This window comes from Mycetomoellerius zeteki, unplaced genomic scaffold, assembly GCF_001594055.1.
Source record: "Mycetomoellerius zeteki isolate Tzet28-1 unplaced genomic scaffold, Tzet1.0 scaffold73, whole genome shotgun sequence".
Classification (NCBI taxonomy): domain Eukaryota; kingdom Metazoa; phylum Arthropoda; class Insecta; order Hymenoptera; family Formicidae; genus Mycetomoellerius; species Mycetomoellerius zeteki.
In genome coordinates this window covers 3,768,171-3,789,238 of record NW_017257753.1, presented here as the reverse complement: position 1 = coordinate 3,789,238, position 21,068 = coordinate 3,768,171, and the positions used below count along the sequence as shown (strand labels likewise).

Below are 21,068 nucleotides of genomic sequence, written 5' to 3'. Positions count from 1 at the left end.
TCGCTCACGCGGGCCCCTAATATTAATTTCAATCTACATAAATGCATAATAATAAATTCAATAGCGGCTCCCACGGATATGCGCGACTTGGAGAAAATCGGAGATATTACAGCGTTCGGAAAAATTCTTCTGGCGATCACGGCTGAGCGCGTGGGCTTCTTTCTCCCTTTCTTGAACGAGCGAAATAAAGCTGTTGCATCGTTCGTAAAAATAATCATTTTATTAATAAACTGGAAATTGTAAAAATTAATGAAAATATTATTAGGCACCAAGACCCGCCTTGATCGAAAATGGTTTATTTTTTACTTAATATTATTCATTTCATTAATCTTTATAATATTAATATTTTAATATCGATTTTAGTTGTATTTATTTTAATTTATTGTAGTATCAATACGTTAGTTTATTGTGTTTATTCCAATAAGTATCTTACTAATATACATATAATACAATTTTTTTAGAATGAAAGCGGCTGGTATTTTTATAGTCCGTTCTTATTTCAAGATTGTCTTTATTAATGTCTTAAAATGTTAATGTACGACTCTGTAACTGGCTTATGACTGCCTTAAAACTCTTAAAAGAATTGTTCTTAAAACTGTACTTAAGACAATCTTATACGAAAAAAACAATTTTACTGAAGCATCTAAAAATTTATCTAGATATAGATTTGAAAATAATTTTGTCGGACTACTAAAATAATTATATATGAATCTCAAGCATGATGAGCAATTTTGTGAAAAGTTTTAATATTTTAGCAATTAGAATTTGAGCATCCTCCTATATAATTATTTTCATAATCCAACAAAATTATTTTCAGATCTGTATCTTGCTTAATTTTTACTTTAATAAAACCGTCCTTTTCTTTTGATGTAAAAGTAAGAACTAATTATGAATATCGGTCATAGGATCAGATTTCACGTGAAAAATCATTCTTTGCTTCTCAGTTGAATATTAACGTAGTTTTTTTAATTCAATTTCTATTATAAGTTACGACTATTGAACCGTTTCAAGATATACAACTCCGACCCGAGCATTTCGTCTGACACGAGATACTTCTGAAACGAGATTCAAGTAACAATTGTAAATACGGGTCTTAAAGACATCACGATGTGTAGATAATTGTTACTCCATCGTAGAGTTGATTATAGTAATTTTCCTAACTTCACCCAATTTTCCTCGTTCGCGCCCGTCTCTTTATAACTTCGCTCACTCCGGCATGGAAATTAGCTTCGTATCGCATTCGACAAAGACCAATGAGATTGTCGTCGCGGGGTAAAAGCAGGGGTAATATTTTAGTTGTTTCGTCGCTTTACGGTTTCGTTATGAGTTCGCGAATTTTTCGCGTCTCGCGATATCAGTCGTCAGAATTTCAAGGCAACCTGCGAGCTGCATTGACGCGAAATATCCGTTTGCCACGATATCATTTATTTTAGCGTTTATTTTTATAAAGACTTTAAAAATACCTCGTGAACTTAATTCGAGAAGATATCTGATGAACAGATTTTAACGTGATTATTTAATTATCGCGAGATTTTTGGGTAAAATCACAAAAACGGGACGAATAATGACCTCTTTTCGCGACTCTCTCTCGATTTCTCGGTCTTCGGTAACCTTCAACTATTCGAAATACCTCGGAGTCTCGTTTGCATGCCGGCAGTTGCATGCTGCCGGAAGGGTAGGTAAAGTTTCAACCCCGCGTCGGTCTCGGGCGAATATTAGCGTCGCGTCCGGGTTACACGTGATACCGTCGTTCCGTAATTCCGCGGACACACCGAGCAAGCTATGGGGTCCAATCTTCGGGGTCCGGCTGTTTCAATTTTCGACAGTTTCAGTTTTCGAAAGTTCGTCGAAAGCTGCTGCGCTGCCATTCAGCGACAACGACCGCGCGGTAGAGAATGCCCGGGTATGACTTTCATATTGCGGCGGAGACGCTGCTCGCCATTGCTGACCGCGGAAGCGAATTGTTGCCAGCACGCGTAACGACCATTCAATTTGTAATTTGTTTTGTGAAACTGTTTGCAACGACGATAAAAAGCGGGGAGAACCGAAATGAAAAAGTTATATAAAATAATAAATTTTAAAATAATTTTTTTGAACAGATAATTATTCCTTAAATGACATTATTTCTTAAATGGTTAATTATATTCTTTTCATTCAAATCTCCTAAACTCCTAAAATTTTCTTTTAATGATATATGGAAAGAACGGTTTTGCTAAATATAACTAAAAGTTTAAGTAGATACAGATCTGAAAATAATTTTGGACTATCAAAATAATATAGGACGCTCAAGCTGGTTGCTGGAATGTCAAAAATTCTTGCATTGTTTATTATGCTGAGATTCATAGATAATTATTTTGATGATTCTACAAAATTATTTTTAGATCTGTAAAATAAATTTTTAAATACTTCAGTAAAATCGTTCTTTCTGTATATAAATATACCTTCTTTCCTTAAAAAATGTTGAGATTCTAGAGATATATGCGAGGAATATTTTATATTTTTTTTTCCCGAAATCTTGATGCTTAAAATAAAAAAAGCCATCAAATTGAATTTTTTATCCGCATACTTTAAACTGGATGTGAGTAATAAAAAGTGAAATATGCAAGTTAAAAATATTCTTAAAATTTTGTTCAAAATAGATCGCGACACGAAAGATTCAAGTGCATTATTCAAAGACGACGGAGATATAAGCGAGGAACACATCTTCTTGTTCTTTTCTTTTTCTGAAATCTTGATGCTTAAAATAAGAAACTCTCGAACTATTTTTTATCTGCTTGCTTTAAACGGATGTAATAAAGAGTTAAACATGAATTTAAAAAAATCTTCTTACTTCTTTATTCAAAATAGATCATGACACAAAAGATAAGTGTGTACAATATATTATTCAAAGATACCGGAAATATATAATACGTTACAAAATTATTTATGAAAATCTATATCTTATAAATTATATCTTGACTCCAAAATGCGAAAAAGCTACATGTATCATTATTTGATAAATTATTATAAGAACGAATCGATTCGGGAGTCATCACGATCGACCGGAATCGCAATTCGGTCGGGAGAGCGCACGGTACCGATCGCGGCCGGCTGGCTCATCTTAATCACCAATTCATCACCCGCCATTGCCTCTCGAGGCATTCGCGTGTGAACCTAACCAGATAGACGATACATCGACCGTACCAAACGCGTAGCTCCGCACAGCCTCCGTGCCGATCTAATAGATCGTCGGTACGGGCCGACGAGAAGAGGCAGTGGTATGGACAATCTCGGCCGTCCGGCCCGGTTACCACGACCGGTTAATGCCTGTCTCCCCCGTTCTCGGGGAAGACAGGGTGGGATGCGAGAGGATCGAGCAAAGGAGAGGGACAGGGGATGCTCGGGTCGGGCGAGAGGGAGCGTGGGTAAAGTTAAGGCTGGTTCGGGGGATGGCTGGAATTGATACGAACGTTCCCGCTGACGTGGACGACCCGACCCGCAGCTCCGCTCGCCGATAACAACCCTTAAATCATTCCTAACCGGGGGCCGTCCCGCCACCCCGTCCGTCGCTCGCCCCGCCACGTCATTCTTTGCCCGATGCGTTTTTCTACTTAGGGAAAATCGTCGATATCAAGAAATTGCTGATTTGCGGCCGGCAACGAACCGTTCGGAACAAATCGCGATTGTTACGCCAGGAGGGAAGGAGGACATTCTGAGTACGCCGAGGATATTAAATATATATGCACTGATAGTTATATATATGCACTCAAAGTATTGGAAGTCATTTTGAAGGATTAAACATCACAGGTATTTAATTTGTAATTACAAAAAATAAATAAGAAAATTTACATGCATTAATTTTTATTAAAGATATGTTTATAAAAATTATTTTTTATAATTGGTGGGCGGCAATAATTAGCAGCGTACAAGTGGAAATATTTATTACACAAAATAAATTCATAAAAATTTTGAAAATTGTAAATTAATTCGAGATAATATAAAATTTTACTAGAAATTACTTCTTTGTTGATGTTGATTTGCGGCCAGCAAAGAACCGAAATGCATTTTACATGAATTACGTTAATTGTCTGATAAATACGATTGTGCCGAGCTCTAGACAATGGAGAGGAATTCTATAGAACCTCACGTCTAATACTATTAGCACAATCTACGAGAAGTATAGAAATAAACCTTTCATCTCTCATCCCATTTCTTCCTAAAAAAGAAAAATTTGAGCGGAATATCAGAATTGTTATCGTAATGATGCATCTTACGTGACATTACTTGTAATCTACGGGATATAATCGATGAAGCGTTAATCGTTCTAAAGTATTTATTGTTTAAATCGAGGACACACCGAGATTTAAAGCGCACACGCAGCTGTCGAGGGCAATAAGCGACGCCAGGTAGAAAGGGTTAGTGGAGAACGGCGCTCAACCGTTTTGCCCCCTTTCCCCAACGCGAAGATGCGTTGGCCCGTGAACTCACCGATAATGCAGAATTATAGTCCACGGCACTGCTGGAACCTCCCTTTTCGAGCCAGCCGTGCGACTACCTACGAAACGCCTATCACCGCGCGTATCGAGGCGTGAGCAGGGGTTGGTTTGCACGCACGTATTACACCCCGGTGATTACGCGTCCCATCCCAACCCGATGCCACCCTCCTCTGCTCATCCGAGAAAGACTTGCCGGATTTTGCAAAGCACTCCCGTGTCCCGCAGAAATCGCGTAAACATCTCCCGGATATCTTTATGGCTTTTATTTTTGCGACAATCGGATAGTCTCGATAATGGATGAGAATCGAATTGCAGTGAACGATATAGTGAATGATATTTTACAAATATCATGATCATTATAAAATAAATCAATAAAAGAATCCAGCGAACAAACTGACGTTATTTATCGTCTTTAATGTCAAAATAATGTCGAAATGATGACAAATAACATCAGCTTGTTTGTTGGGAACACTAAGAAAAATGTCAAACTCCTGATCACTCATCACGAATCTTTAGACTGATGACGTTTTATTGGTACGTTTGGTACGTTTTATTGGTTTAATAAAAATATTTTTCTTAATAAAAATTTATACTATCTAATAAGTTGTGATATTTCAATTTGAATTCTTAACGCAGCCAGAAAATAATAAAACTTATGTAGCTAATATAAATCATGTAATAGTCAAACAAACGCAAAAGCAGAAAGTGTAAAAATTCAAGAGAAAGGTACGAAGGAAAGGAAAGCACTACACCGCGCAAAAGACTACAACAAAAGAAATGAAAAACGATGTATATTTCTTTTCTGCCAAATAAGTTTATAATTCTAGTAGTTGTTAATAACGTAATGGTAACAGCGATATTTCAGTTTATAGCATGATATGTAGATCGTGGTCGCAAGTGCAATCGTGACGTTGTCGGAATTAAATACAGCGCACGGACGCAATGCAAGACTTTCATATTGCCGTAAAGGCAATGAAAATTACAATTATCTCGAATTAAAGAGACATACGTTCTAAAAAGTTTGTGGCCAAAGCGCATAGCAAGTTGAGATTACTTTTTCTCTCTGCAATTATATAGCGACATTCCGTAATACGTACAGCATATTACATTACGAAGTTTTTATATTATGCTACTTTTTCGCTCTCGTGTCGAAAGCAGTTAAATGATATGCGTTTGGTCGTCAGACTAATAATACTTTTTTTACAAAATAATATAAGTTAATCAGGATTTTCATAAATTATTTGCTGCAACTCCTAAACTGAACTCCACGTGATATTTTCCTTCTCATTATTTAAAGCAATCTTAAATATTAATGCTATACTTTCTTCTTCTTTTCTTCTTTGTTTCGAGAAGAAGACGAACTTCTTTTTTCGCAGTTTTTAAGAGTCTTATTAACATCAAATTATTAATATTCTTATAAAATGCATTAGCATCAAAAATTATTAAATTGCTCGTCATATGATGTTACTATTTTAGTTTTGTTTATGATGGCGTTTCAAGACCGAAAAAGATTTCGTCGCACGGTTTGCAAAATCAGATATAGGTATATATAAATTAACACAGAAATATTTAAGCACTAAGATCCGCTTTGACCAAATATAGGATTTTGCTTATTTAATCAGATTTAACTTCTTTTTTAATATTTGTGATCTGTGCACATAACCATGTCTCTATCTTGTCTTTCTTCTTCTCTCATTGCGATTTGAGTTATAACAGAAACTGGTACAAGACGAAGATTCAATGTATAATTCGTAAGTACTTAGATTTGTGCCCTAGGAATAAACCTAGTAACAGAGATTGTCGAAACCACTGGCCGTTCCCCGGGGAGCTATTACACCATCGCGTTTTACCCCTGTTCCAAATCCTGATATTACAGGCTTACATAATATGCGCTTGAATTTTCATAAAGTTCACGAATAGAATCACTGTAAGTGAAACTAACGACATGACTATACGAACAGTCGTGTCATTTGAATAATTTGAATAGGTTTGAATATATATAAAGTTGAATTGTTCGACAAACCAAATTACGATGAATATTTCACATAGTGACCGAATAACTGTGTCAATCCTAATAAATTAAGATCCTAGCAGAATACACAATGATAAAAATCATCGCCATATATAAATAATATTATTTTATTCGTTCAATATTCATCTCTATAATCCTGTTGAGCTTCTTCGTTCCGCTCGCTTAGTCAATCCTTATCTAATCTTATCTACGGATTGACGACAATTGATTGCACCGTGGGGACCATTTTATATAGGTTAATACGGGGCGCGTGAATGTCTTTACCCGTAATCTGTTTAACTGTACCGTTGCCCTCTGTAAATTTGTCCTTTTGTTTCTCGGTGTTTCATTTCACTCAGGGTATGTAAATTCGGGTATATAATTTATTATTACTGATCATAAAAAAATTTATTATTATCGTGATTAATATTAACACCAACACAATGAGAATTATATAGACGCCGCATGATGATTAAATCCGTGTGATGATTAAATCCGTTCTATTTAAAAAAATCAACGTGATCTTGATCTGATCTTATCGACGCCATCCGAGGTCAAACTGATTAGATCAATAAATACTTCATTTTAAATCCTACAATTTTTGTCTGAAACATTTTTCTCAAAAATGCATATTTTCTGAAATATTCAGCTGGCCCGGGACTTTTGGTGGACTCTGTATATAATTATGTATAAAATATGTCATTTATATACAGTGTTATATAAAATTATATATAATTTTATATAATTATAAATAAAACATTTTTTCTCGAGTACCGATATTTTTTAGAGCGTATAAAACTGGAGCTTCTAACCATAATTATTTTATCATGTAATTATATAGTCATAAGTATCAAACACTTTTCCTCATAACAATAATAACTATAAAAACAGAGCTCCTAATTATAATTATTTTACCATACAATTATAATCATAAATACTAAATTTTTCTCTCAGTGATGTTTTTGGAGAGCGTTATTATTTTGAAGCGGTTTATCCATTTCCAATAGGCCTGGAATTCGCAGGCGATTGATTGCGCCGCATGCGTTTGAAATGGCTTAATGGTGAAGATACGCTTGAACGGTTTATCGAACATCGGCAGAAGATCTCCATGAAGCGACGTACGCATCAGTAGTTACGTATTTGAAGACCGTTATTAAAATTCAGCCCATATTAAACGGGCGTTTTCGCTATGTATGCTGAATATGTATGTCTAGATAATTTTACAAGAAGATGTAATGAATAAATACAATAGCCGTTTATTGACGTTCGACTATTCTACGTCGAGCAAAATATTTGCGATTAGCAGAATTTCTAAATGAACAGTAAAATTTTTAAATAATGACATAATAGCGGGAGAAATGTGCAATCCGAGTAGACATCGAATTTTTACAGTTAAATCAGGACGAAGATATGTCGTTCCGTATGCACAGTAAACCCGCCAGTATTATACAGTAAAGGGTTCAGTAAAACCGGAGGAGTCGAATGTGTGGAAAACCTATAGAATCTTTTTGCCGGAGCGCCGCTCGTTAAGCTCTCTTGAAAACGGATAAAAATTACGGATTCGCGGATCTCTAAATTTCTCGCGGTGGCAAAAAGCAAAAGCGCCAGTGCGGATTTATACCGCATTCGTAGCATATTACGAGGTATTATCCGACGTCGCATAATTCGTTAACAAATGGCTTTTGACTATTTTGATGGTGGACATCGTCCTCAAAAAAAAATTTCAAATTGACCACAACTAGTTACGAATGCAGATCAGCCTCTCGGATAATTGTCGATGACACTCGCGGACCGAAGATTTCCAATTATGAACGTTTTTAGCGAGTACCAGCCGGAGTTGCTGGGGGATAGGGGAGCGCAAAAGGTGCCGAGGGTTCAGTCCATGGGAGAAGGGGAGGGTTTGGACTGGACGTGAACGTGGTAGATGGTGGTTTTGAGAGGGTATGGCCCGGCGTTAGAGACAATAGTAGGCGGACAAAAGCGTGATATACGGCGACCCCCAGAGCAGCGGTATTAAAATCATATTTTTAAGCCCCCCAACCCCGGGGCCGCGGGGAGTGCCGTGGGGTGTCCTTTCCCCGCCGGTCGGCTGGCCACCTCTTTTAACCGTCGACCTCTGTCCCGCAATCCACGCCGAACCGCGAAATGGCGGAGGACGGGCGCTGTCTTTGCGGCGCGTTGCCGCCGCCAGATTTAATTGGATTCACCGGCCGTAATTAACGCGTCCGCCATCGAAGACAGACTGTATTGATTTACTTCCAATATCATTCCTCGCGACAGCACGGCCGGAAAGCTTTTCAGTCATTCGGAAAAATTGACTCCGATAGTTTGCGTCTTCATCGACGGCATGCCTCTTCTCGCTTATATTAATATATTTTATTTCATAGTCAGTTGCTAAATAATCATTATTTTTTATTATTTATAAATTATTTGCAAATTTAAAGATTCTCATTAACATCAGATTATTAATATTTGTATAAAGATGATTAGCGTAAAAAATGATTAAATTGCTTGTCAATTTAATAAGTTACGTTCCTACTTCTGTTTACATTGCGTTTCGAAAAAGATTTCATCACGCGGTTTACAGAATCAAATATGTTTATAAATTCACATAGAAATATTTAAGCACTAAGATTCTCTTTGATCGAATATAGGATTTCTTTTATTTAATTAATTTATTTTTATGGTTCAAATTTGTATTATAATTGTTTTTTATTATTTGTTATGTAATGGAATTGATTTCTAACGTTTATTTTATACCAATTTCAATAAAATTCCGTGAACTCGTGGCAAGAGGAATTACATATGTGTGTCGACAGTATCTGACACCACAAGGATTTTTTTATAAATCAGTCGTCGCAACGGGCATGCAGGGAAAAAAAATTCGATGCTCTTGGAACGCTTATGTCCGCGTATGCTGTCCCGGGTGCACTTCATTAAAACTTTTAAATTTTGCCTCGCCCTCATCGTTTCGCAGGGTAACTCGCGAAACGAGAGAGAGTTTCGCTATGCCGCGTCGCGCCGGCATGAATTTGCCGGTCCCTTGAACGTCGTTACGTCAGCCGTGACCCTCGTGTAGTGCTTCTCTACATAGTTTCTCATGTAAGTGTCTCTCTCTATACGTATTTCTTTCACTTATTACACGCACAGTTATGCAACTCGTGTAATTTTGTTGCAAACTGCCGCAGTCGCGCAACTATTACATCTAGAATCTAGGACATCGAATCGCGAAGATCTAACCGTGTGTGATTTAACTTCGCTCAGCCTGATTACTGATTATGAAACAGAATATCTAAAGTAACTCTGTCCCTTATGACCTACTTAAACGTTGAGATTTTCAATATTAATTGAAAATATGAGACATTTTCAATATTTATACATGGGTGCAGTGAAGATTTAACTATCTACGGTATAATCCACAAACAGCATACTGGGTGCAGTACTTTATATACGTACAGTCCTCGATTTTTGAAAACCAATACTCAGATTTAAAATAGAAGACATTTCTAAACATTAATTGAAAATATGAGACATTTTTAATATTTACGTGGATGCAGTGAAGATTTAACTATCCATGTAACTATCCACAAACAGCATATCGGATGCAATACTTTACATACGTAGAGTAAAAGCAGGCATTATGGAATAGCGTTTTTTAAATTAACATTACTCCGATATAAATGTATATGAAGACTTTAAATTTACACAGAACTCTTGAAGAATATGTTAGCTACAACATCCAATAAATGAAAGTCGCCAAATTTAAGTCAACGTCAATAGGGTAAAAGACCATATTACTGGTATATTAAGCGTTTAGTCATATTTGATTTAGTATATTTATACAATTAATGATAATTTAAGTATTAAAAATATTTTTTTTAATTATTTCAGTTATGAACTTTACAAATAAAATAAAAGAGTTTAAATAAAATTAACTGTTTTTTTTATTTAATAAAATAAAGACTAAACTTAGTTGCACCTTATACTGATAACCTTAAAATTTCATTGTTCGTAATACTAGCAACCAGATGAATGCATTACTGACAGTTTTTCATATTAAATTATTGTACCTGTAAACTTAGTCTCTTTGTGTTTTAGATAATAAGTAATTAAATAATTTTAACTTTTGAAATATTTTTAAATGCTTTTATTGAAATAATATACATATGTATATATATTAAAATATGTATATTAAAATAATATAATTCATATTAATAAATGGAACATAAAATTAATCATTCGAAAACTACGTTTTTCATAAAATACATTTTTTAAGTAATAACAATGATAAGTAATAACGTAGATAGCCTATTTTTTATTTTTCTTTAATGATTTTAATTTTGAGAATAATATCCGAGAATAATGTTTTGAGAATAATATCTGATGTATTAGAATAATATCTAACATATTTAGTATTGGAATAATAGTGTTATAATAATAATATTGTACTTTCGAGAATATTCGATGATTCGAGCAATCTTGAGTCTTGGATACCTAAGGACACACACGACATACGTTGATATTGACACATTGAGGTTGTATTTGTCTTTACGAGACGCCAATATCATGCTCATTTCGTGATTAATGACTATAATACTGTTGACAGTATTAGGAAAAATACAAAAAAGTGAATATATTACTGGCATTAATGAATACATTATACAAATTAATAAATTTATTCAATATTTAATTTTTTTCTTTTTATTTCAACATTATTTCATCAGAAAAATGAGTTTTCGTTTGACTTACTGATCAAATTTTCCTACAATCGCTCATCTTTGCAACTACTTATTATCCACTCCACTAATAAAAATGGACATAATTGAGCAGAAAAATGTGTTTCTCGAACTTTAAGTTTTATTTGTAATTAAAGGATTGGTTTTCATTTTCAGTTAACTGTTGTAATAATAATTAGATATATTACAAATTCTATTAAAAATTAATAAAACAATGTAAGATATACTTTTTCCATCTCAAAATGCATTTTAATTTTGATTGACAGTAATGTATACACTGTCAGTAATATGGTCTTTTACTCTATTAACGAAAAAGTAAAAAGTGAGAAAATGGGGGATCTAAAAAATGGGACATAATATGGAATACCGATGAAATTTTGATCATAGTAATAAATAACACAATAAATGAAGTTTATTTGAGAAATCCAAATTTGTTTATTTATGTAAACTGATCAAGAAAAATAGAAAACTGTTCACATTTTTATTGTACAATAACACAGAAAATATAATAGCATCATTGAAGGTTATTACGCATGGACAATAAAGAATAAAATTAAATCTTGAATTATTAAATTATGACGTACAATAAATATTAGCATCTAAAATAAACATTATTCACAAGAAGAATCAAAAAGTTATATTCTCAATCCTCGATGTATTCCACATTACCTGCATATGACAAACAAAGTCTTTCCGTAGCAATAAACAAGTTTGAAATAGCAATTAATCTGCATAATATTGTTCATGCAACATTATTAAAAGCGTCTATGTAATATATGTAATAAAAAAATTTACCTACAGTTTGAGAACTTTTTAGAAAAAGCTGCCGGATCTGCTGACGTAACGAAAATGAATAAATGTTAATTATAACAAAACGTTTGGTCGGACTGAGTTTATTACTTGTTATGACATGTTTGGTAGCAGTTGCAACAACTTTCAGCGATTGTCGCTAGGTTGCAATGCTTTGTTTAAAAAAATAAGCCACTATTCCATATTAGTAGCCTATTGGCATAATCCCTGCTTTTACCCTATCTAAAGTTCTCGATTTGTGATACCGTTCAGTCAATTCGGAGATTTTTATGCGACTGTAATGTTAATAATTCGATCATTCCAACATTCTTTAAGACAGATTAAGGACATCCCTTAGGACAGCCTCCCTTAAGACGAAATCGCTTGATATGACAGTTTGTATTTAAAGACAGTGTCAGTGTTATATTTCACTTGTGTTAATCTCTTGAAGATCTAGGACCGCCCGACGACGTTATTAGGCCCCGGATGACATGAGGGTCGAATGTCTAATCGACCTAGGAATAATGTGCCGCGTTTGCCAGGAACTTCGTCCCCGGCCGAGCTTGCTCCAAGGGATATTCTAATCCGTTCCTGAGAGCTCCCACTCGTTCCTCGCAGAATCCCAACCGGGAAGAGGGAAGCGAGAGATGCCGTATGTGCCAGCCCTCCGCTTATTCGTTGCAAAGCTCGCTCGCCAGGATAGACGACGAAGAACAGGGGGTGAAGGAGGAGACAGAAGGGGGCGGAAAACGATAATTCGGCTCATTCGGTGGTTGAGCTCCGAGAACGGAGACTCGAGTCCTCGCTCGGGATGAGCAACTACGGGCCATTTTCTACCTTCCCCCTTCCTCTCCTCTCTTGATATCGCTGTTAGACGGCGACTACCGAAATTCCGCACTAATCTCGATTTACGACACCGCGGCAAATCATATGTGCCTCTGGCGATTCTCTCCCTCGCGTCTTCGCGTTATTAGCCGGTTATCAAGCCCCCGTGTTTCTGAATCGACTGTATACATTGATTGTATCCTAGGCGTGGCAAAATGGCTTGATGTTCCGGATATTTTTCAAAAACAACTTTAAAAGACATATACAGATTACAAGTGAAACAAAAGATCCCTATACGAATAAATAAAAAATCTCTAAATATAAATGAACGAGGCTAAATTTTGGTTTTTATATAAACTGCGTGCCAATTACTATCGGATTTGTAAGACGATTGTAGACTGAAATAATAATCTCACAAATTAATCATCGATTTGATAAAAATATTAACATCATAAAATACCGTAAAGATTAACCTCAACTGTATTTGGCTTCCTTATTTATTTGATTATTTTCTTTAAAAAAGATATTTATTATGATCATATCAGAGACAAAATAGTCGAACGATGAACATGAGCTAATTAGAGTTTCTTTATAAATAATTGCTGAACAATAAATAAGCAATAATAGCTTTTCTAATTTATTTATAAAGCTCGCTCGAAAAGTACGTGGTAATTTTCTGGAAACCTTAATTACACGAATAATTAATCTTCCTCATTTTTTAATATTTCAACAAAGTTAAAATCAACTCTGACTCGATCGAATATAACCTATGTCGTTTAAGTGGATCTAGAATAAATGGTTCAGATTAAAACAAGGATTAAAATAAGAATTTTAAAAAATATTTAACCGTATATTTAAAAGCTCGAAGAGAAGAAGGAATAGAATCACTGCTCTCCAGTCTAAGTGATGGTATACGCACAAAGGCCGTTGAAATTGTTGAACTATCCTTGTATCACGAGCATACTCGACAACTATCTGTTGGTGGCGCATAGAATCCGCGAATTTATCAATTTCGTGTATTCCTCCGGAGGTTCCTGCTGGACGGCGGAGAGATTGTCTGGAATGTCGCCAGGCGAGCAATCGTTCGTCCAGCTGGAAGGAGAACTTTGTGAGGTGCGTCTGGGAGTCTTTGTGAAAGAAAGTGGCGAAAAAGAATGTATGGAGGTGGACTTGAGAAAGAAAAGGAAGCATAGACTGAGGTAGATAGGAAGAGTGGTGAACAGAATGGAAGAAGGAAGAAAGGAAGGAAGGAAGGACAAAGTCTGGGCGAAAAGACCACGAAATATCTGTCAATCGCAAGAGGGGAGGACCGCGATGGCGAAGTCGATTTAACGCCCGTTAAGGAAGCAATTCCTTTAAGGAGGACGAGCACCTCGCCCGTAAGGACAACGTAACCCCAGAGATCCTTGACCCTTGCCGGAGTCGCTCTTACGACCTCTTCTCCGCGGGGAATCGCTTCTGCGCCGCCATTATCGGCGGACGAATAGAACATCAATAACCAATTTCGTAAGACTAATATCGCGAAAATTAGTTTTCCTCCTCCTCCCTCCGAGGTCCTCTCCCGCGCGTCCTTCGTATTTCATCGCCGCCGGTACCTTTCGTTAAAAGATCGTGGACCTGCTCGATAGCGACGTTCATGGTTTTCTTAATGTCCATCCACAGGCGGCGAACGATCTCGTGAATCTTCTTTTATCGTCGCGCGATAGTCGTTTTTCTCCGCATCTTTCGCGCATCCCCTTCCTTTTTTTTTTTACACCCCGGCAGATATATCGCAGCGACGTCATTACGTCGAAGCGACGTGGCAAATTTTTTAACTGGCATTCTTCCACAGGTTTGTAGGAATCTCAACGACAAATTCAGTATTCTCAGATCAAAGTTCGCTACTGCATTTTTTACTGAAAGAAACCGCGATGTGTCAAACCTCGACGGATTGATCGTCGGACTTCTTTCGTCCTGCGTCGTATTTACATAATTCTCAGTTATTTTCAGAAAGAATGTTATTGGGTCAAAGAGTCAAGAGATCACAATAGCTTTTTTTTAAAGCAAATAAGAAATAATCATACTGCAGTCATAAAAATCAAATACAAGTAAATAAAAATAAATTTTATTAAATTTCACGAACAGGACATTACAAACACGTTACGCTCGTGTTTGAAGCTGTGTTTCAAATTTACTGCCAGCACTGAAAATGCTACAATTTACGTTACGTGCACTATAGATTTTCAGTACTTTTGGAACACAGCCTTGAGACTCACAAATAAACCTACCCAAGTGTTACACTCTGATTTTGATGAGTTTTTAGTATGTTGTTCTCCAGATAAAAATAAACGATACGTATATTTTTATACGTGCCCATACGTACTTTTAAGGGGTGAAATACTCTTTTGAAGAAAAAGTTTTTCTCTTTCGAAGCGAATATCTTCGAAATTATAAGAGGTAGAAAAAATATTCTAGAATAAAAATTGAATGGTTTCAAGAATACTTTATAACTATATAATAAAAATTTTTTTATAAACAAACAATTTTTATTATAAATTGAGGGGATCCTAAAGTCGTTTGTATTACTGACTGAACGCAATAATTTTTGTATAACAATTGCTTTTTACTTCGTTTATAAATTTAAAAATCATTTTCCAGGATTAAAGCATATGCATTAATACGTGTCTGTAAAGTGGAGTTTATGTCGAGAACGAAAAAAGATCTTAAATTGAAATTTTCTTTACACGGAAAAAAAAGATTAGCTGCCACAGCTAAAAATTAGGTATGGCAGCTAAATTCAGTAGCATTATATGGACACCTAACGTCGTATCTGCGAGGTCTAATTTCCATTAGCTGTGAAGCCTAAATATTATCATTGTAACAGACAAGCATTTTGCTATCATGTCGATGTATTGATCATTGGAGCAAACGTTTTCTGTGTAACAGACAATTTGGTAGCAAGTACAGTTTCAGCAAACCATATTTAACTGTGGTAGAGACAATTTTTTTTACACGGGCATATCCGATAACTGTGACAATTAACTTCATATTGCTAAATAAATCGATCTGTAACAGGCATGCATATTTTGCTATTACGTCCTTATATTAGCTACAGCAGCAAATCCTTTGTATGTATTAGCAAATTCATAGCTACAGTAGCTAATGCAATTTCAGCTAATCAGAATTAGCTGTAAACCAGAAACATTTTTTTCCGTGTACTATTTCTTAGTCCAATATGGCTTGGAGCTGTCAATATCGTAATAACATTTGCTTATTATATAACTTTGCAATCTGTACTTACGAAATTGTGGTCCACAGACACGTAATTCACATGAACAAACAACGTCGAGTTCTTGGAATTAGACACTTTATCGCGACGAATTTATTATACCAAAATTGCCACAAACGTGTGGCTATGTATATCATAGTTTGTGAGATATTGGTATGGTAGTATATAAAGATATGTCCATGTGCTGTAAAACAGCGATCTTTGGTGACCTCGTTGGAGTTCGGGCTTCACTTTAGGATCCACTTAAGAATCATTTTATCCTTGTTGTTTGTGAAATGTTAAACAAAGATAAATGATGCTCATAAGCGTTGTAAGCATGAATTGAATTACGGCGCCCAGTATGGCAGTATATCGGAATACTGCCATAAATCATAATCAATTTTATGAGAAATACACATTATATACAAATAAAAAAAGTATATAGATATTATTCGCCTAAAATCTATGTTAAATATTTCCTTTAAAAAAAAAACATGATTTAAACATTTGTTTTAAACACGTCAAAAATTTGTTTAAAATATATGTTTGTTTAAAACAGTACAGAGTTTAAAACATGTTTTAAACATTTGTTTTAAATACAAATGTTTTAACAACTGCCTAAAAGTGCGTATGGGCACGTATAAAAAACATGTCGCTTATTTTTGTCTGGAAAATAACATACTAAAAACTTATCAAAATCGAAGTGTAATGTTGATTCTACAATGAGTCGGAAATCTTAAATCTTAATCAATTTTATTCTGAATAAATGACTATGATTTTTTGCATCTACTAGTTGTTAATTGTACAGTTGTTTAGCTCGATTAATGGAATAGTCGAATTTGGTCAGTCTTAAGAAAATCGGTAGTCTTAGTCGTACAAGTTGGCTGTTGGCCAACTCCACCGATTCACCGATAAGACTTAGGACTACCGACTACCGACTCATTGTAGAATCAGCTTAACACTTAGGTAAGTTTACTTGTCAGCTACGATCGCGTGAAGTCTCGCGATGTTACGTTGCGTGACCCAAGGAACACGCCAAGGCAAAAGAAAATCAAAATGACTTTATTTTGATGTGATGAAAGTCAAAATGACGATTTTTGATCACAAAATTTGATTTTTTATTGACGTTAAGAATCAAAATAAAGTCATTCTGATTTTTTGTTGATTTTTGTGTTCCTTGGGGAAGAGATATCAAAGAGTGACGACCCATAAACCGTCGATGCATGTCGGCGCAAATCGCGCTGAGATGCAAATTTCACTGGATGTTTTTCCAATGGCGTTGATGAATAAGGAATCGTGAGGTCGCGCGCCGTGTGCGAGTAATGAAATGGAGTACGGAAGGGAAGAGTGGCATAAAGACCTTGTTGGAAAACTGAGTTTCATCAAGCACTGGCCTCCTTTCTCAGCCCTTCTCGTCCTGCCCTCTCTTTCTCCTCCTCGTGTCGCAATCTCGGCTCCTTTATGTATATACATTCGCTCTTATCAGAACGCGCGCTTGTAGAGGATGGGCGACACTGGAGAAGGCCCGAAACAGAATTTTGCGTACCAAAGTTGACGAAGCACCCGCCATGCATTATTCCACCCGGCTCTTTGTGCGCGCATCGTGTCGTATCTGTTACCTGTTTTCGCGCGTTCTCATACTTTTTTACCGTTTTCTTTGTTGCCGTCGATGACGGCCGCTCGGTAAAGAAATCGACCGACACATCCAACATGTACCTTTTTCTCTATTAACAAAAATTACATTTAGGTGTTTTTGCTTAAATAATTTGTAATTAATGTTGCGAAATTAATAACACATGAATATATTATTGTCTAAATGTAAATAACGTGATATAATTATGCAACTAGTACATTGCGCGAGTGGTATGTCATGAACAAAAGCTAATCGATTTTAATAAATGTCACTCGTCCATATATCATAGCGTCGGATAAATTTGCAGTATAACAGACACTCGTTGAAACTTTGTAAAATTCTCCGGGTAAAATTTAAAAAATGAAGAAATGAAATTCTAAGGATCAATAGTTTAAACATTTTTTCAAAATTTTATAGTGATCTCCCATGTAAGTTTAATTTCTGCTGTTAAAAAGCATTATATTTGTTACAGTTATTTTAATATTAATTTATCAGGTATCACAATAAAAAAAAGAAGCTTATAAGTTTATTTATCATTATTTTCACGTTTAATTGCGTAATAAATTAAACCTTAGAACTTATATTAAACGTTTTCTTTCTGCCTTTAACCTATTTACCTCATTTCAATCAATTCTTTATTTGCCAAGGTTTTTTTTATCGAGAAAAGTGATTGGATGCCTCTCGATTCGCGATATAGAATTATCATAGATAACTTTGACTCATCAAGCGAAGGTTACGAAATAATATGAAAAGAGGGACGAAGTGTGTCGTACAGACTATTAATCTGTCCAATCCGAAAACATGCATAAGACCGAAGGTTCAGAGACCCATTAGTGCGAATGCGGATTCTTCTTGCGATCTTAATCGTGCAAGTCCAAGTGCTAGACCAGCGGCAGTTAAAGTTTACTCGTGGAAAGACGCTCAGTGGAAGCATCCGCCAAAGGTAAGGGAAGATTATCGAAGTTTTCAGGTTTAATAAGTTCTAGAATTTGCAAACACATTTGAGATGAGTAAATATTCATACAATGATACATCATCAAACTTTTGAATCAACTTTGAGATAAAAACAGCGTTAATGCCGCTGCGTTGTTCAATGTCTGACAAATGAAAATATCGCAATAGAGAGAAGAATGCAACATAAAAATTTTTGACACGAAATTGGATGAACATTTCATGCGAATCGCGAGATATCTAATTCTCGGTTAAATCATGTGGCTTGTCGCTGTGTCGAGCATTCACTTGGCCCTCGCGCGATATTGACACGTCGCGTAACGAGATGATGGTGTTCAAGCACCTGCATGGAATTGGTTAGTCGATACGTAGCTGCGTTTACCTGGAATTAGCTCGACAGTCGGGGTACACTATAGCGATGGGTCTCTAATGGAGGAGGTGCAAGTCCAAGTCCCCGTAACTGTTATTGGGATATCATTGAGGTTTTGGAACAGGTAGCCGAGCACGACAACGAATAGCGACACGGAATAAAATTTATTTAATCAGAGTTGTCACAAATTCCTCATTTTAAAATTTCTGTACTTTTTCCTGATTTCTGGACAAAATTTTACAATTTTCCTTGACTTTCAATAATATTTTGAAATTTTTTGGTCTTTCATTCTGATTTGTTGAGAGATTAATTTAACATAGCAATGTAAATTACTATTAATGTCGCTGACGCTGCTTGCATTTTTAAGTTCGTGGTATTCAAAAAAACTGTGTAGGTATAACGTATGTATATTAAACTTCTTTAAAGCCAAGAATTTTAATTTTCCAGAAAATTATGCAAAATTTCCCGATTCTTTCCTGATTTTCCTGATCGTTTTTAATTTTCCTGACAATTCTCTGATTTCCAGTTTTGACAACCCTGTATTTGACACATTTATATTTCCTTACATTTCAGCGACTCTCTGATTTAAAATATAGCGTTAAATCACATGTTCTAGAGGAACGTATAACTAATTGTAAGCAGAAACAACAAAGATGACGAATATTGTATGAGTCTAATTGCGTGCTTACCTATTTCAAATATATTTATAGTGTTCCTTATATTAAAATGTTTAATTAATTTTATTATATTATTTGTATTATTTAAAATGGATTAAGATCAAATTAAATTCAGACATTTTTAAATATTTTTTCTTAAATTTGGGTCAGATATCTATTTAAGCGTTTAACTATTTGAATAATAATAAGTGAAAATTAACTATTTAAATGTTATGTTTATTCGTACAGTTTTGCGAACCTTTTCCAAAGAAATCTCCGCCGTCTACGACCAACACAATACTTTGCAGGGCTGCGACGTTTTTTATAAAAGGCGCTGTTGTTGCTGGTCTCATCTGTTGGACCTGTTCGGAGGGTCTTTGGGGCAGCAATACCGAAACGGAAGAGCTGTATTACAGGATGATGAGCGTGATTTTCCCTGATCGGCAGGTAAATAAGCGTCGAATTTACATGCATTAAGAACTGCACGCGTAGGTTTCTCTTATAACGACACATATTTTTCGCATAGATAAGTTTGTTACGTTTTGAGGAACTAAAATACTCCGTGTTCGAAACGTACAATGACATGTTGATGAAAGGCATGGATATCATGGTCAGCGTACCGCGCGATGTGTATCGAAGACTGCAAGAACTCTTATTCCCGTACAGTGCAACAAAGGAAAGAGAGAGAAGGGCGAAACGCTTTGACGAGAATTGAGCGGAAATATAATTTCGTAAATTGTGTGTGTCAAAACTTGAGATACCGATGTGGATGTACATCATACGATATTTACAAAAAATTTGTATGAAACTTTTAGGCTGATATTCAGGGTCGATTCTTATTTTAAGATAATGTCTTAAGATGCTAATACAACTCTGTGATTGGTTTTTTAAGACTGCACTTAAACATTTTAAGACATTTTAAGACTGTAGTTAAAATAGTCTTAAGCCATTCCTAAACAAGAATCGACTATGAATACCAGCCTATGTCTTTTAATATTGTGCGTGGAATTTAAGTGAAAATGTGTGATTGTGTGAAATCATAAATTTCTGTTAACATGCAAATAAACATATTTAAAATTTACTGCGTTATTCGCGCAGGTTGTTGAAGATATCTTAACTAACATATCCCTTTCTTTCTTAGTTTTTATATACAGAATGCTTGGTATCCGCGGATATACGAGACAGGATTAAAATTCCGCGCGACATCTTTTCCATTTTTTCTCTCTCGTGATGTTCAAGGGCACACGTGGGAGTTTCCAAGGTGTGCATAACAAGCGATTTTTATGGCCTGCCTATGTATCGTCATAAAATCTCAGATAAAATCTTAGAAACCGAGATAAAAATTCGCGTTTTCATTACACGCCCTTTCATATCT

At 35.5% G+C, this 21,068-nt stretch overlaps 1 protein-coding gene across 3 annotated transcripts; it reads left to right on the top strand.

Moving 5' to 3' along the window:
• The first annotated feature begins 18,116 nt into the window (after positions 1 to 18,116).
• On the top strand, positions 18,117 to 20,514 carry LOC108729447 (uncharacterized). Of its 3 annotated transcripts, none has more exons than XM_018458575.1 (4): positions 18,117 to 18,144; positions 18,449 to 18,659; positions 19,943 to 20,140; positions 20,220 to 20,514. In XM_018458575.1, coding segments are annotated over exons 1-4 (600 nt in total). In that variant the 5' UTR covers positions 18,117 to 18,142; the 3' UTR covers positions 20,409 to 20,514. The 3 variants fall into 3 exon arrangements, with proteins under 3 accessions (XP_018314077.1, XP_018314078.1, XP_018314076.1); XM_018458576.1 differs by having other exon boundaries at positions 19,943 to 20,145; positions 20,234 to 20,514; XM_018458574.1 differs by having other exon boundaries at positions 19,943 to 20,162; positions 20,239 to 20,514.
• The last annotated feature ends 554 nt before the right edge of the window (positions 20,515 to 21,068 follow it).

Coding starts and splice junctions, on each gene's coding strand:
- LOC108729447 (XM_018458574.1), top strand. Junction 18,660..19,942: donor AGTGGAAGCATCCGCCAAAG/GTAAGGGAAGAT, acceptor TTATTCGTACAG/TTTTGCGAACCTTTTCCAAA. Junction 20,163..20,238: donor AAATAAGCGTCGAATTTACA/TGCATTAAGAAC, acceptor TGTTACGTTTTG/AGGAACTAAAATACTCCGTG.